Source organism: Halichoerus grypus, chromosome 14, assembly GCF_964656455.1.
Source record: "Halichoerus grypus chromosome 14, mHalGry1.hap1.1, whole genome shotgun sequence".
In the NCBI taxonomy this organism is placed as follows: domain Eukaryota; kingdom Metazoa; phylum Chordata; class Mammalia; order Carnivora; family Phocidae; genus Halichoerus; species Halichoerus grypus.
Genome location: NC_135725.1, coordinates 749,599 through 765,019, shown reverse-complemented (window position 1 = coordinate 765,019; position 15,421 = coordinate 749,599). Strand labels below are relative to the sequence as shown.

Genomic DNA, 15,421 nt, shown 5'->3' with positions numbered 1-15,421 from the left:
CATACACTATCGCCTTGTTTAAATGAGAAAAAATCTATGTCTGTATACCTCCTTGATATACAGGGGAGTTACTTTTCTCTGTGTATTTCTTTTTTTTTTTTTTTTTTAAAGATTCCATTTATTTATTTGAGAGAGAGAATGAGATAGAGAGAGAGAGAGAGAGCATGGGGGGGGAGGGTCAGAAGGAGAAGCAGACTCCCTGCCGAGCAGGGAGCCCGATGCGGGGCTCGATCCCGGGACTCCAGGACCATGACCCGAGCCGAAGGCAGTCGCCTAACCAACTGAGCCACCCAGGCGCCCCTCTCTGTGTATTTCTTTCATGTACAAATACGTGTAATTTTGATGTCATTAGTTTCTTTTATCTCTTGACAGAAATGAGCGCTTTGGATTTTTTTAAAAGGTTTTATTTATTTATCTGAGAGAGAGTGAGAGAGATCACGGAGGGGGAGGGAGAGGGAGAAGCAGGCTCCCTGCTGAGGCTCGATCCCAGGACCCTGGGATTATGACCTGAGTCGAAGGCAGACGCTTAACCAACTGACCCACCCAGGTGTCCCAGAAATGAGCACTTTGGATTAAGACTTTGCTCACTGGGGCGCCTGGGTGGCTCAGTTGTTAAGCATCTGCCTTTGGCTCAGGTCATGATCCCAGGGTCCTGGGATCGAGCCCCGTATCGGGCTCCCTTCTCCGCAGGAAGCCTGCTTCTCCCTCTCCCACTACCCCTGCTTGTGTTCCCTCTCTCACTGTGTCTCTCTCTGTCAAATAAATAAATAAATAAATAAATAAATAAATAAATAAATAAAGACTTTGCTCATCAAATAAAAGCCATACCATACATTCCGTTTATATTTCTCAGTTATGTTTCTTGTAACTCTAGTACAATATCACGAAGAGGAGGCTGGTATGGATATGAGCCACCCATCTAATTCAGATCTCACTGGGTTTACATATAGTCACTGAGTGTGTGTTCTGTGCAATTTTATCACATGTGTATATTCATGACACACATCAGAGCAAGATACAGAACATGGCCATGACCACAAGGGTCCCTCATGTTGCCCTTTTATACCCTCACACACCCTCCCCAACCCCAACCCTGGCAACCACTAATGTGTTCTCCATTTCATTAGTTTTGTCATTTCAAGAGTGTCCTATAAATGGAATCATACATTGCATAACCTCTTGGGATTGGCTTTTTTCACTCAGTGTAATTCTCTGGATATTCACCCAGATTGTTGTGTGTTCCATAGCTCATTCCTTTCTTTGCTGAGTAGTATTTCATGGTACAGATGCACCACGGTGTTTTGTTTTGTTTTTTAAGCATTAACCTGATGAAAGATATTTTGGGTTGTTTCCGGTTTGGGATTTTTACAAATAAAGCTGCTGTGAACATCTGTGTACACATTTTTATGTGAACACAAGTTCTCATTTCTTTAAGATAAATGTTCCGGAATGGAATTATTGTGTCCTGTGGCAACAGCACATTCAGTTTTATAGGAAAAGGACAAATAGCTTTCTTGAAGGCAGTATGAGTGATTGTTTCTCTGCATCTTTGCCAGCATTTGTTGTCGCCACTGGTTTTTCCCCCCTATTTTAGCCATTCTGATAGGTGTGTAGTTTATGTTCTTTTATTTTGTATATATTTTTTAGATTTAAAAAAATTTTTAAGTAATCTCTACACCCAACATGGGACTTGAACTCACAACCGTGAGATCAAGAGTCGCGTGCTCTACCAACTGAGCCAACCAGGCGCCCCTGCAGTTGTATATTCTTTTAAACGGAAATTCTAAACATGTGCATATTACCTAAAAACCATGACAGCATTTTAAAAAGTAAATTTATGTAGGCAGGCACATGAGAGCAACTAATAAGTGGGATACCAATGGGTTAACTTAAAAGAAGAAGCAGGTCGAAGTATGAGGTCAGAATTCATGTCCACTAGTCATGCATCTATCCCAGTAGGGACAGCCACCTAGAAGTCAAGTGACACTCAGATGGCAGCCTGACACATCAGAGCAGAGACAGGAAAATGATTTTTTTTAATGAAGATAATGCCATTCCAACATGGAAACATACAAAAATTTTTATTAAAAAAATTTCAAAATAGATGTAGAAGTCTAGCCCATAATGAGCAGTGTGTGCACCCACTCCACTCTAGCTGCCACCAACAACCACTTCTATCATCAACCTCATTGCCCCTTCTTCTGGAATAAAATAACCTCAAAGCATCCTGTGCTCCACCTGTAAATACTTTGGGATGTATTTATATCCCAAAGGGCATTTTCTTATGTATTAATCACATCTAAAATTAACAATAATTCCTTTTAAAGAATGTTCAAGGAAAAGTAATTCTCCACACTCCCACCACCATTCAAACCACAGTGATTGCACTTCTCTTCCAGGTCTGTGGGCAGTGTGCAAGGTCCTTGCAAGGCCCGGTTCCAGAGTTGAGTGCACCAGGACACTCTGTTTCTTCCCCCACTTAACATTGTATGACGTTCAGTTCCACTTAGCCTCATCTTCTTAACCAGGAGAGCTTGATAATTTTCATATGCCTTTAGGAATACCTTCTTTACAAACCATTTATTTCTTTTGAATATTAATGCAAAAATCTTCAACAAAATACTAATCAACCAAATTCTGCTGCATGTTAAAAGAATTATACACCAGGACCAAATAGGATTTATTCCCACAATGCAAGGATGGTTCAACATATGAAAATCAACCAATATAAGGTGCGCCTCAACCAATATAAGGGTGGCTCAGTTGGTTAAGTGTCTGCCTTTGGCTCAGGTCATGATGGGATCGAGCCCCACATCAGGCTTCCTGCTCAGCAGGGAGTCTGCTTGTCCCTCTCCCTCTGCCCCTCCCCCTACTCATGCTCTCTCTCAAATAAATAAAATCTTAAAAAGAAAGATGGATGGAATTAGAGGGTATTATGCTACGTGAAATAAGTCAATCAGAGAAAGACAATTATCATATGATCTCACTGATATGAGGAATTTGAGAAACAAGACAGAAGATCATATGGGAAGGGAGGGAAAAATGAAACAAGACGAAACCAGAGAGGGAGACAAACAATAAGAGACTCTTCATCTCAGGAAACAAACTGAGGGTTGCTGGAGTGGAGGGGGGTGGGAGGGATGGGCTGGCTGGGTGACGGACACTGGGGAGGGTATGTGCTATGGTGAGCGCTGTGAGTTGTGTGAGACTGATGAATCACAGACCTGTACCCCTGAAACAAATAATACATTATATGTTAATAAAAAAGAAAATCAACTAATGTAAGACACTACATTAAAAAATAAAGGGGAAAAAACCCCACATAATCATCTCAATTGACGCAGAAAACCGTGTGATAAAGTCCAATACTCCTTTATGATAAAAACACTCAACAGACTAGGAATAGAAGGGAACTTCCTCCATATGATAAAGGCCATATATGAAAAACCGAGTGAACATCACACTCAGTGGTGAAAGACTGAAAGCTTTCTTCCGAAGATCGGGAAGACGACAAGGCTGCCCGCTGTCCCCACTTCTGTTCAACATGGCACTGGAAGTCTAGCCACAGCAATCAGACAGGAAAAAGGAATGAAAGGTATCCAAATTGGACACGGAAAAGTTAAAACTGCAGACGACATGATATTCCATGGAGAAAGCCCTGGGTTCCACACCAAAACCCAAAGAAGCAAATAGAGCTAATAAGCAAGTTAAGCGACCTTGTAGGATAACAAACCAACACTCGGACACTCCGGAGCATTTCCACACACTAACAGTGAACAAGGTGATGAGGAAATTAAGAAAACAATGCCATTTACAATAGCATAAAGAAACACTTAAGGATTAAACCAAGGAGGTAAAGGCTTGTAGGCTGAAAATTAAAAAACACTGCTGAAAGAAATGGAAGGAGACACAAATGCGGGGACACAGATTCTGAGTCGCTGGGCCAGCAGGACAGTGGAATGTCAATCGGGCAGCTGGCACCCTGCAGGGGCGAGGGCGGGACTACAGCCCCCACAATACCTCCGGCGGCAGCGACGGAAGCGACGGCGTTGGAGGCCGGCGGCCTAGGCCAGGGCCAATCACCGTCCGGCGGTGTCGCGGGGCACGACGGGTCTTGTAGTGGGCGCGGGGGCGGGACGAAGGCCCTCACAATACCCGCGGAGGCGGTGACGGAGGCAACGGCTTTAGAAGGGGCCCTCCTCGGCGCAGGCCGCAGGCCAATCACGGCCGAGCTGACGGCGCGGGGCACGACGGGCCGTGTAGTCGGCGGGGGCGAGACTACGGCCCCCACAGTGCCTCGCACGTCACGGAGCGCACTGCGGCTGCGCCGGGGCGACCCGGGCGCCGTCGGGCTGGGCGGCGGCGGCGGCGGCGGCGGCGGACGGGAGCCCGGCCTGAGCCTCGCTGGGAGCAGCGCGAGCCGGCCGCGGGCCACCATGTCGGCGCCGTCGGAGGAGGAGGAGTACGCGCGGCTGGTGATGGAGGCGCAGCCCGAGTGGCTGCGCGCCGAGGTGAAGCGGCTGTCGCACGAGCTGGCCGAGACCACGCGCGAGAAGATCCAGGCGGCCGAGTACGGGCTGGCGGTGCTCGAGGAGAAGCACCAGCTCAAGCTGCAGTTCGAGGAGCTCGAGGTGGACTACGAGGCCATCCGCGGCGAGATGGAACAGCTCAAGGAGGTGAGGGGCAGGGGCGGCGCCGCGCCCCGGCCGAGCCCCGACCCCGGCAGCCGGGCCGGGCGGACCGCCGAGCGGAGCCCTGACCCCGGGCTGGGCAGGTCCCCGGCCAGCCCTCCAGCCGGGCCGGGCCGGGCCGGGCCAGCACTGCGGCGCCCAGGGTCGGGGCGTCCGGCCCGCCGGGAGGGGCTGCAGCGGCCCGCAGGTGCGGTGGACGGCGCGCGTGCGGGAGTTCGGGCCTCCGCGGGCAGGGGCTGCGGGTGGGGCCGTGTGGCCAGCCTGTCTGCTTCTGGCTGCAGGCCTCGGGCCCAGTGGGATGGTGTCCTCTGCGGTGTTGGGCTTCCCGGGTTGGGGGATGGGGGCGTGGGACGGATGCAGGTAGCCGGCTGGGAGAGGCCCGACCTGGGCCCCCATCACCTCCAGGCAGATGAGCTCTCCTCTCTTCCGTGAGCGCTCTGAGGCTGGGAAAGGGCCTCGACAGGGGCTCGCCTTGAATGTGGTCATCTACGGTAGCTGGCATGCCCCTCGTCTCTCCTAGGCTCAGCTCCGCGACTGCCCCCCCATTACTTCTCTGGGATGCAGTACTTCTCCCGCCTACTTCCTGTCTTGGTGCCTTGGCTGCCGTCCCGGGGTCGGGTGACAGGTCTGTGGGTGTTTGTCACCGAAGGAGCCTTGGGTCTTCTCTGTGATTTTGGCCCCGGGGTGAGGTGGGACCCCCAGGCTGCCTTGGAGCCTCTCCGGAGAGCTGGGCAGGCCTTCCATGAAGCAGTTCTGGGTGACTTAAACAGCAGCTTCTCTCCCAGGTCTCCCTGACTCCTCAGCCCTGTTGTGGGGGGTGGGCAGGAAGAAGTTGCTTTCTGGGTGGAACATCCAGGTTGGGATCCAGGCCCAGCGCCTTGCTGGTGTGATTGTGGGCTGGAGCCCTAGCTTTTCCTTCTGCAACATTGCCCACCCAGAAAAGACTGGTCTGAGAATGGTATATTAGAAAAGGCCGGGCATGGTCAGGTGTGTGGCCTGTTGGTTTCTCTGACAGCGTGCCCGTTCCCCACCAGACACTTCCCTTGTCCAGGTGGGCTCTTGGCCCTTGGTCTTGGGATCCACCATGCTCGCTGCCTCCCTGACTGCCCACCTCCGGGCTTGTCTGCTCCCAGTGGCCTCAGGCAGGTGCCTGTGCTGTTCAGAGCCTCCCTGCCTCACTGGGGACACCAGTAAGGTCCCCTTCTGATAGCGACGAGGAGAGAATGTATTAGCCCGCACAGGTGCTTAGGTCTGTGCTAGGCAGATCAGGTGTTTGGTTAGAATTAGTAAGCCAACTGACGTTGGGGGTGGGGGGCGGGTGGCAACACATGAGACCCGTGGTCCTGTCATCTGCTGGCGGGCCCCATCCAGGTGCGTGGGGTGAGGGGATGCACCGGCAGTGGAGGGAGGCAGGGGGCTGTGAGAATACGGAGCAGGAGTGCCTTTGGCCCCCTTCAGGTCTCTGGTCCTCCCCCCTCCCCTAACTTGCTGAGCACCTCCCCACCCCCTGGCCCAGCAGCAAGCACAGTCCCTTTCTGTGTTGACAAGCTCACACTCATGTCCACTCTAAGAACAGACCAGAACAGACTGTAGCAGAAAGAACCAGTCCCCACTTAGGGGCCTTTCCGTTATCAGCTCTTTACTGTCACAGACACAGATGTTTTGGCCATCATTTTGTGGGGTGTGTCTGGAGGGTGGATCCCAGAGGGAATCAGGAGGATGGTGTGTCAGTCCCCACACGTGTTCTTCAAGTGCCTGCTTGCTTGGTTTGATGTCACCTACCAGCTCCTGGAGGAACTAGCCCCTTGGCCTTGGACACACAGCCCCACTGTCCTGATCTCTAGCTCCCCCCACTGTGGGTGCGGTGAGTACAGCTGAGCGGAAGCCGAGAAAGGAGCGTCGGAGTCTCAGACACGCTGCGGGAAGGTGGCACCAGGCCACGCACGCCCAGGCCGGCGCAGCCTCTCCTCAACCTCGTTCATCGTAGTCGCCGTCTTACTTGGATATGTTAGCTCTTACTTTATTTAATTTTTATTTATTTTTTTATTTCTTTAAGATTTTATTTATTTGACAAAGATAGAGAACACAAGTAGGCAGAGCGGCAGGCAGGGAGAAGCAGGCTCCCCACTGAGGAAGGAGCCCGATGCGGGGCTCGATCCCAGGGCCCTGGGATCATGACCTGGGCCGAAGGCAGACGCTTAACGACTGAGCCACCCAGGCGCCCCTGTTAACTCTCATTTTAAAAATCAAGATTTAACGAGACATATTTTCTTGGGTCTTTTTTTTCTCTTGTAGAGAGGTGAGCCATTTGTATTCTTTTAACATTTCATTTCTCGAACTAGAGTTGGTTCAGTTGCGGACAAATTGTATTTCAGACAGAGGTGTTTGTGCTCCTGTGCCCAGCCTTTGTAGATGGTCCTGTTTGTGAGGGAGGGAGGCTGGCTGGCTGGTCATAGGTGAGTGGCTTTGTGCCCGGGCCCAGGACGAGTGGGCCCCTGTGGTGGCCTTGCAGCCTTTGTCACTTGGTGCGTGTGTGTCTTGACACCATGGTGTGTGTGTGCATGTGCGTGTGTGTATGGGGCGGTACCCGCTGGCCCTTTTTGCCTAAGCATTTTTGCTAGTGACTGAACCTGGCTTAATAAGGGCCCAATCCATCCCAAGGCCCACTGTGTCCCCTCCCCGCTCTGTGGGGAAGAGAATCGCATGGCCTTTGGTCAGCCAGCCGTGTGGTGTCTGCTGTCCTGAGTGGCCACGTCCTCATCCCGCTCTGTACCCTCTGCTGCAGCTTCAGGGGGGCCGGTGTGCTGGGGCGGTAGCTCCTGCCTGCTGGGCCCAGGCAGGTGCCCTGAGTGGGTGGTCCTCGCCTCAGGGATGTGGGGGCTGGAGGGCGTGCCTCAGGCCAGACGGGGGTCCGAGTGTAGGGTCAGCGCCCTCTCTGCCTTGGGTACCACCTCGGGATCTTGTTTGCGCGGCGTACTTAGGGCCCGGGAAGCAGCGGGTGGAATCTGGTGAGCTGTGGTGTGTCATGGGCTGGGCACGGTGCCCGCACACAGTAAGTGCTTACTTAGTGCGTGCCAGCTGGTGTCGTCAGCTCCTTCCCTCCACCTCACTCTGGCCTGGCTCCCCTCCCTGCCGTCCCCACAGGAGATTGGGTAGCAGAGCCTGCTGCCTGCGGCCCCGGGCCGGGCTCACCCTGCACTGCGGCCCTGTGTCCGTCTGCCTTCGCTGCTCTTGCCAGTCCTGCCTCTCCCAGCTCCCGGAAGGCCCGCCCTCCAGCCCGCGGGCCCTTCGAGGCCTGGGCGCTTCTCGCAGCCACCTCCCCTCCCTCCGGACTTGCCTGAGCCCAGCTCTCAGCGCTGAAGTCCTTCTGGTCCTGCTCAGCCTGAAGGGCCAGGGCAGAGCTGGTGGGGGCTGCTCTGTCTCCTACACTCCCTCCTTCCTTCCCTCCCTCCCTCTCCTACCCTCCTGTCCCAGTGGATGGGGAAACTGAGGTATGGATGGGTGGGGGTGACCACTTAGAACGAGGTCCTCAGGCACCGGGTCCCCTCAAGGTCTTTGCATAGAAGCTACAGCTGTGAGTCAGTTTAGTCCCACAGAGGAGGGTGCTGTGAAGGCCTCCCCATTCGCCACTGACTCCTACAGCCCCCACCCCTACCCTTGGGGCCACCACCTTGTTATGTCCATCCCACAGCTGGGGAAACCGAGGCACAGGGAAGCCGAGTTTTGCTCAAGGCTGTGAGCCTGTCCCTGTTCCTGCCGAGGAGGGAGGGGTGGTTGGAGGCCTCCTCAAGTGTTTTCTTGGGGGTGGGAAGAGCCCGGACTTGGCTAAAGCCTGTGGGGATTGTCCTGGAAGATGGAGCAGAGTCCTTGGGGCTGGAGTCCCCTGGGGGACCCGCGCCTTCCGGGCCGGTGTGCGGCGGTCTGCGGTGGGCGGGAAGGGGCCTGACTTGGGGCGGAAGGTGGGGTCTGGCGGGCCCTGGAGGCGCAGGGGTGGCCGGGCCTGCGGGGTGACAGTTGAGGGAGGCAGCTGCTGGTGAGCAAGGATGGTGACCGGCTGGCTCCCCATGGCTGCACTGCTGGACGCTCCCCACTTTGCTGCCTCGGAACGTGTCGGGCAGGGGTCACAAAGCAAACGTGAGAAATACCAGAGTGTCCTGCGTTGCCTCCATGTCCCCTCCTGTCCCGTCCGTGCTGACTGGCTGTCACGAGATGCTTCCCGAGATGAGCGGCAGCGGGAGCCTGAGAGGTACAGCCCTGGCAGGGAAGGAGGTGCTGCATGAGCCGTCCGGGGCCACGGTCTCCACGCTGCCTCCGAGGGTCGTGTGGACCCTGCCTAGCCCTCAGGAGCTGTGTGCCCTGGACCAGCGGTCTGCCCGTCAGGGTCAGGGAGGCTGACTGTGGCTTTGGGCACCGGGGGCCAGTGCCCCTGGAGCACACGGGCAGGCGGTGGTCAGAGAGAGCGGTGGCCAGGGCCGCACGGAGTCCTGCTGGGCTTCCCTGCCACCTCAGGGACCCGGGCCCCTGGCCGGGAGGGAGGAGATCAGTTTCCCCTTGTCAGTGAGGGGCAGCCGCCCGCAGTGACACTTCCCCACGGTGGTGCACTGGGTGACGTGCCGCTGCAAACATTGGGGGTAGAGAAAGATTGGCTTCTGCTGAGACAGTGAGGTGAAGCTGGCCAGTGGGCAGGGGCTGGCCAGGACCCCGCACGCTCTGATGGGCAAGGCCCTCCGGGGCCCCGGAGCCCTCCCCCACAGGGTCTGCCGTGGGAGGAGGACCCAGATCCAGGTTGCAGGGTCACGGGGACGCAGGGCCGTCCGGGCTCAGGCAGGTGATAGTATTGAGGAGGTCTGGGGCCTGGCTTCTTGTTTAGATCTTAATACATTTTAAGAATCGTATGTCTGCTTTGGGAGCATCAGAAGCTAGCTGTGCGCGGTACGTGTGCGGGAATTGGGAAGGTGATCGATGGCAAGTACGGGGAGCGGCAGGCTGTTTCTTCTCGCCACCTGTTTTCTTCCCGTGGCCGTAGGGCAGCCGCACAGTACTCCGAAAAGCAGAAAGCAGCAGCTCTGACGGCTTGCGAAGAGACACAGGTTTGTGTTACGCTCTGGGTTGCAGAAAAGCAGGTTTAATTCACGTGAACGGAGACGGGGTTTCCGTGGGTCTGGAAGACGCGGTGCGCTCTGGTCCAGTCACTGTGTTACGTGAAATCACCGTGTGGTTGTGTTTTACGGGTTTGCTTTTTAAAAGGCAGTTTGTCTGCATGGCGCCCCTGCCAAGGGCTTCCACCTTCTTGAGGGGAGGTTTTGAGCAGAACCCAAGCAGGGGGAATCGTGTGGTTGGCGTGTGTCTGCGGCTCCAGCTCGCCTCTTCCTGGGCCTTGCTTCTCTGTAAGCACGACTGTGTGTCGGGCTGAGAAAATAAGGACTCTTTTATGGAATGTAGGTTAAGTGTTTCATAGCATTCACAGCTGAATTTTCCTTGACGTTGTCACGATCCAGTCATGTCCCGTCAGCATTGGGATTTGCCTGTTTGGCTCAGAAACGTGGCCTCACTGGTGTGTTTGCATCAGGAGCCAAGCAGGGTCCGCTGGGTGCCCCTGGCCGAGGGCCTGTCCTGAGGCCTCCCGCCGTCCTGTCCCCCGCTGGGCCTGGGGCTGCCCTCTCCCGCAGGCCCTGCTACTGTCTGTGTGTTCCTTTTTCTTAAAAAGTTGGCAGGACTGCTGCCTTCAGCTGGTCGGTGGCCGGGCTCCTGGGTCGCCCATCCGGCACATTTGTGAGACCAGCCTTCTTGTCCCTCCACTGCCCCCTGGGGCCCCTGATCACCCATCGGGTGTGTCCTGACTGACGCAGAGTGATGCCAGCCCTCTGTGACCCAGGAGAGAGGGGCTGGCCTTGTCCCCGCTCCACAGGTGGGGACCTGGGTCAGAGCGAGGGCTCATGGCCCACGCCGTGTGCCAGCAAGGCTTGATGTGACCCCCAGCAGCCCCCTCCCTGGGCCTCGGTGTCCTCAGGTTAGGCCAGCGCATCCCGGAAGCCCTGGCAGGGATTGTGAGAGGGTGCCCCGGGACCTGTTCTGCAGGCCTCGGTCATTTAGTGCCTGGGGTCCCCTGGGCACGCTCCTCTCTCCATCTCCCTCGCACCCCATCCCGTGTGCACTGGAGCGGTCCAGGCTTGTCCGCCAGCCTGAGGGGCTCCTTGGATGCCCTCGGCTGTGACCCGGGGTGTTCAGAGGCCATGTCGACCCCTGGATGGGGCAGAGCCAGGCAGGCTGTCTGCTGTCACTCTGTCAGCTGGTGCAAAGGCTGGGATTGCAGATGCTCACCGGTTAGGGAGGGCAGACCCCCATAGCAGCCTAGGGGCAAGTTGTCGCCAGCACTGATGTCCCCCGGCTTTGTCGTCGTGGCCAGCCTGGTGAGGCAGTCACTTCTGCTACAATATCTGTTCCAGGAACAGTGGGAGCTGGTCTTGTCCCAGGAAAACAGCAGTCCCAGGACCCCATGTGGGAGCCCACAGGACAGACCTCACGTGTCCTCAGGCTCTTCCTGGATGCGACAGTGTCTCAGACGTTCCGTGTTTGTTTTGGGGAGCACCGGGCAGGTGTTTTGCCAAATGTCCCTCAGTTGGGATTTGTCTCCTGTGTTTCTTGGGCTTGGGGTGGGGTGATGGGCTTTTGGGAGGAGGGTCTCAGCAGTGAAGTGCTCTTCTCCCCACATCCCTGGCTGGGTGTTTGTCCAGGTCTCCTCTGCCAGGGCGTCCCTTCCCCTTTTCCAGACCCTTCTTGGACGGGAGCTTCTACCTACGTTTGGGATTTTTCTGCATGGGAGACCTGTCTCTTCCCCATTTATTTAGTTACCCGCCCAGGGGTTTATATTGCTGTTGACTCACAGTTTACATTTGTGTTAGGATCCAATACTGCTTGATTTTGTTGTTCACTTGTTCCAGCTTTGGCCCCTGGTGGCACTTCCATTCGCTCCTGTGGCCCCTTGACATACTCGTAGTCATGATTGTTCCGTCCCTCCTCTTCCTCCCTTCTTCTTTCCCTCCTCCCCTCCTTCCCTCCTTTCTCATCTCGCCTTCTTCATTCCCTCCTTCCTTTCTTCCTTAGCAACTCTGGTGCTGCAAGGCACTCCAGGCTCATCCGTGCCCCAGTTCTGGAATCAGCCACTTCTTCAAGGAGCCTGGCTTCTTTTATCGGAGAGGGTGTTAGAAGCCAAGACCTGGGGGCGCCTGGGTGGCCCAGTCAGTTAAGCGTCCGACTCTTAATTTCGGCTCAGGTCATGATCTCGGGGTCGTGGGATTGAGTGAGCCCTGTGCTCAGCTCTGAGTCTGCTTGAGATTCTCTTTCCCTCTCCCTCTGCCCCTGCCCCCGGCACGCACACACACACTCTCTCTCAAATAAATACATAAGATCTTTAAAAAGCAGCAGCAGCAGCCAGGGTCTGGGTGCTGGGTGCCTGCTGCTGCCGAGCGTCACGGCCTCGACGCCCTCCCAGCCGACTGGGCCAGGAGACAGGTGTGGGTACGGCGGCCCGTGCGCACACACGTCTACAGACATTTCTAGACGGAGCCACCTGTGCGTGTGTCAAGCTGAACGTGGGTTCACGTTGATGTCTCCAGCTCTGGCCCGTCGCCGCGGGCGTCCTTCTGGCTGCCTCCCCTTGCTTATCTGTAACCTCCCTCCAGCAGCGAGACACCTGGCTCCGCCACCCGCCACCCAGCCGTGTGACCGCTCTGTGGGAGTGCAGGCGCGCGGGAGGGTCAGAACTGCGGACCTGTGCCCGTGTCACCTAGAGCGGAGTGCTTCTGTGCCCCGCCTGGTTCCAGATAAGGTGCTTGAGCAAGCACCGTGTTCCCCGTCCCCTTCAGTGAGGTCGCTTCATTCATTTGAAATACAGTTAGACCGCTCAGCACATACTGTGTTCCTTCCTGGGATCCCCCAACTTCTTCAGTGATGTTTTAAAATTTGCCTACATTTTTCTGTGGATATACCCACCCTTTGTTTATCCATTCAGACTGGGCATCTTGGTTGCTTCCAGCTTTGCACGATCATGAATAAAGGTGCTGTAGCCATCTGTGTGCAGGTGCTCGCGTGGGGTGCTTGTACTGGGCGTGGGATCGCTGGGTGGAGTTTGTGTAGTTTTGCAAGAAATTCCCAAACTCTCTGTCCCTGCAGCCTGACTGTGCGTGTCTGCTGCTTGCTGTGCGCATCAGCGTCCGGCGCGGTTGGTGCTCCGGGTTTGGCCTCTCCAGGAAGCGTGAGTGCCATCTTGCTGGCGCCCCCGATGACGTGGAGCAGCTTGTCATGGGCTCGTTTGCTGTCTGTGTCCTTGGTGACGTGTCGGCTCTCATCTGTGGCTCATTTGAAAATTGAGTTGTTTCTTACTGTTTTAGGAGTTCTTGATGTATTTGGGACACAAGTTGTAGTTTGCAAGTAATTCCTCCCCATCTGTGGCTGGTCTCTTCACTCTCGTAGCAGGGTCTTTCACAGAGCGGTTGTAGTTTTCGTGCCATCTTGCTTTTGTGGGTTGTGCTTTTGGTGCTGAGATCTGCATCCCCAAACCCAGGATTGCACCAATTCTTCTGCTGTGTTTCTGTCTGGAAGTTCTGTCATTTTATGTTTAGGTCAGGGCTTGGTTTTGAGTTAGTTTTTGTGAAGGGCATAAAGGTGTGCCCGGACTCCCTTTCTCGGCATGGGGGTGTCTGGGTGTTGCAGGTTTGTTGAAGAGACTGGACTGTTTTTTGCTCCGTTGTATCCCCCCCAAGGTCCGTTCACTGTATATGGGCCGACTGCAGGTGCTCTGTTCTGTCCCGTTCTGTGCAGTTACCCTTTTGATCATATCCCACTGTCTTGATTATTGTGTGTTACTGGTTTTACTAGGTTTCCGTCTTTTCATGTGTCCCTCAGCCCCGGGGGTTTTGTTGTGTGACTCTGCTCCTGACAGGGACCTGCTCCCCAGGTCTTCACCCCTGCGCTGATGAGGTTGGTTGTGGTCACTGACAGCCTGTGATTGTCCTTTTTTTAAATCTTGACAAGAAGTAACAGAATGCACATGGTTAAAAAGAAAAATCACCAGCCCGGTTGGTGAGATTCTTGATAAAAGACCAGTGTGGTACGTCTGTGTCCTTGTGCCCTTGTCCCTGAAGGCGGTCCACAGGGCAGCGTCTTCATGTGGTTTTCCTTCCCTTGGGGTTCAGCCCAGTGAGGGTTGACTTTATTCCTGATAAACCAGCCCAGTGATCTGCTAAACTTACCAGCCTGTGCATTTGAGTTGTGCATTGAGACCAGCCAGTGGTCAGACCTGAGACCCGGTCCCCATGGGTGTTCCACTGGCTGCCTGCCCCAGGGCCGTTCTGTCTCTCCAGAAGTGTTTGGGTTCAGGTGCCTCCACTGTCATTTCAGGTACCCACCACCCTCTGGGAACCACTTTCCAGCCTGTTGGGCCCCTGGGTCTGACCTCTCCCTGTGGCTGCTCCTCGTCGCCGACTTTGGGACAGGTCTGCAGGAACCCACTGGATTTATGGTCGGCCCAGGTGGGGCTCCCACATGCTCTTGCTGCCAAGCACATGTCTTTCTCTGCGCTCTCTCAGTGCCTCCCTTCCACTGCAGGACGCCCTTCTGTGCTGGCACCGGCTGAGGTCTGGAATGCCCCTGTTTTCAGGACCGAGGTGCGGCTGTGAAGCTTGGCCCAGGGCGCAGGGCGGCAGTTGACGGCAGTCGGCGGCAGTCTACAGGGTGGCCGCTCACATGACACAGTGCTGGTGCTGTTGTCATGGCCGTGAGGTGGCCCCGGCGGTCTCCACAGGAGGGTGTCCTGGAGCAGAGACGTGGGCCATGTGCACACTGCGTTTGTCACAGCACAGGCGGGCCTGACCGCCCCACCCCTCTGGACAGCCTCAGGTGTGCGGGGTGGAGGGGCAAGGCTGGGAGACCAGACAGTGGGAGCCCCTCACGGCAGGTGATCCTGCACCGGTTCCTGGGGGGCACCTGGCACTCACCCGGCCAGGGCCAGCAGGACAGGATGCCAGATGTGGGGGCTACTCTGAGACCCACCGTCTCGCCTTGGCCACAGCTGCAGTCACGTCTGTCCCCAAGTTCGCAGGCTCTGGGTCCTGAGGTAGGGTCTCTGGCCACTTGCTGACCATCTGGCTTGCCGGGTGTCCCTTTCCCACGCGGCTACTAACAGAGAAGACGTGCTGAGATTAGAGGTGGAGCGAGCCCACACAGGCTGCTGTCCGGGTGAGCCCCGGCCATCGGGGGGCACGGGGCAGACGGGGGCCAGGCAGCCACCCTTTGTGCCGTGGCCTAAGGCTGCTCAGCGGGGCTCGCGGTGGCCGGCCAGCAGTGCGGGAACACAGGGGCTTGCCCCCGGCTCTGGGACTGGCCTCTGGGTCCACCCAGGTCCCTGGGGACCGCCCCAGCCCTGAGGCTCAGCTGGCCAGAAGCCTGCCTGCTGACACTGAGGCAATTAGGGAGTAATCTTCTCTAAATGCACCGATTCTGGCTAAATCCCTCCCGCCCAGGAGTGGATTCCCAGCTTTCTAAAAGCAGCTTAATGTTTGGACGCTGCCCAGGGCAGCTGGGGTGCGTGGTTGGTGATGGGACAAATGTGGGTGGATGGGACGGGCGGGGGTGACAACCATCCTTCGGCAGCTGCATTCTGTTCCCATGTGGGCGTCAGTCCTCAGGTCTGGTTCGTCTGATCCCCACAGCCAGTGTGCAGGTGCTCCGAG

The 15,421-nt window shown here is 55.9% G+C and overlaps 1 protein-coding gene across 2 annotated transcripts in view; it reads left to right on the top strand.

Moving 5' to 3' along the window:
• Window positions 1-4,316: 4,316 nt before the first annotated feature.
• BICD2 (BICD cargo adaptor 2) overlaps window positions 4,317-15,421 on the top strand; it is a 39,824-nt gene continuing 28,719 nt past the window's right edge. The window contains exon 1 of one of the 2 annotated variants that reach the window (XR_013443807.1): window positions 4,317-4,676. Coding sequence is in view for 1 of the 2 variants with exons in the window: in XM_036098014.2 (XP_035953907.1) it covers window positions 4,437-4,676 (240 nt within the window). In the remaining variant the exon portion in view is untranslated. The remainder of the gene's footprint in view (window positions 4,677-15,421) is intronic. The other variant, XM_036098014.2, reaches the window with a different exon arrangement.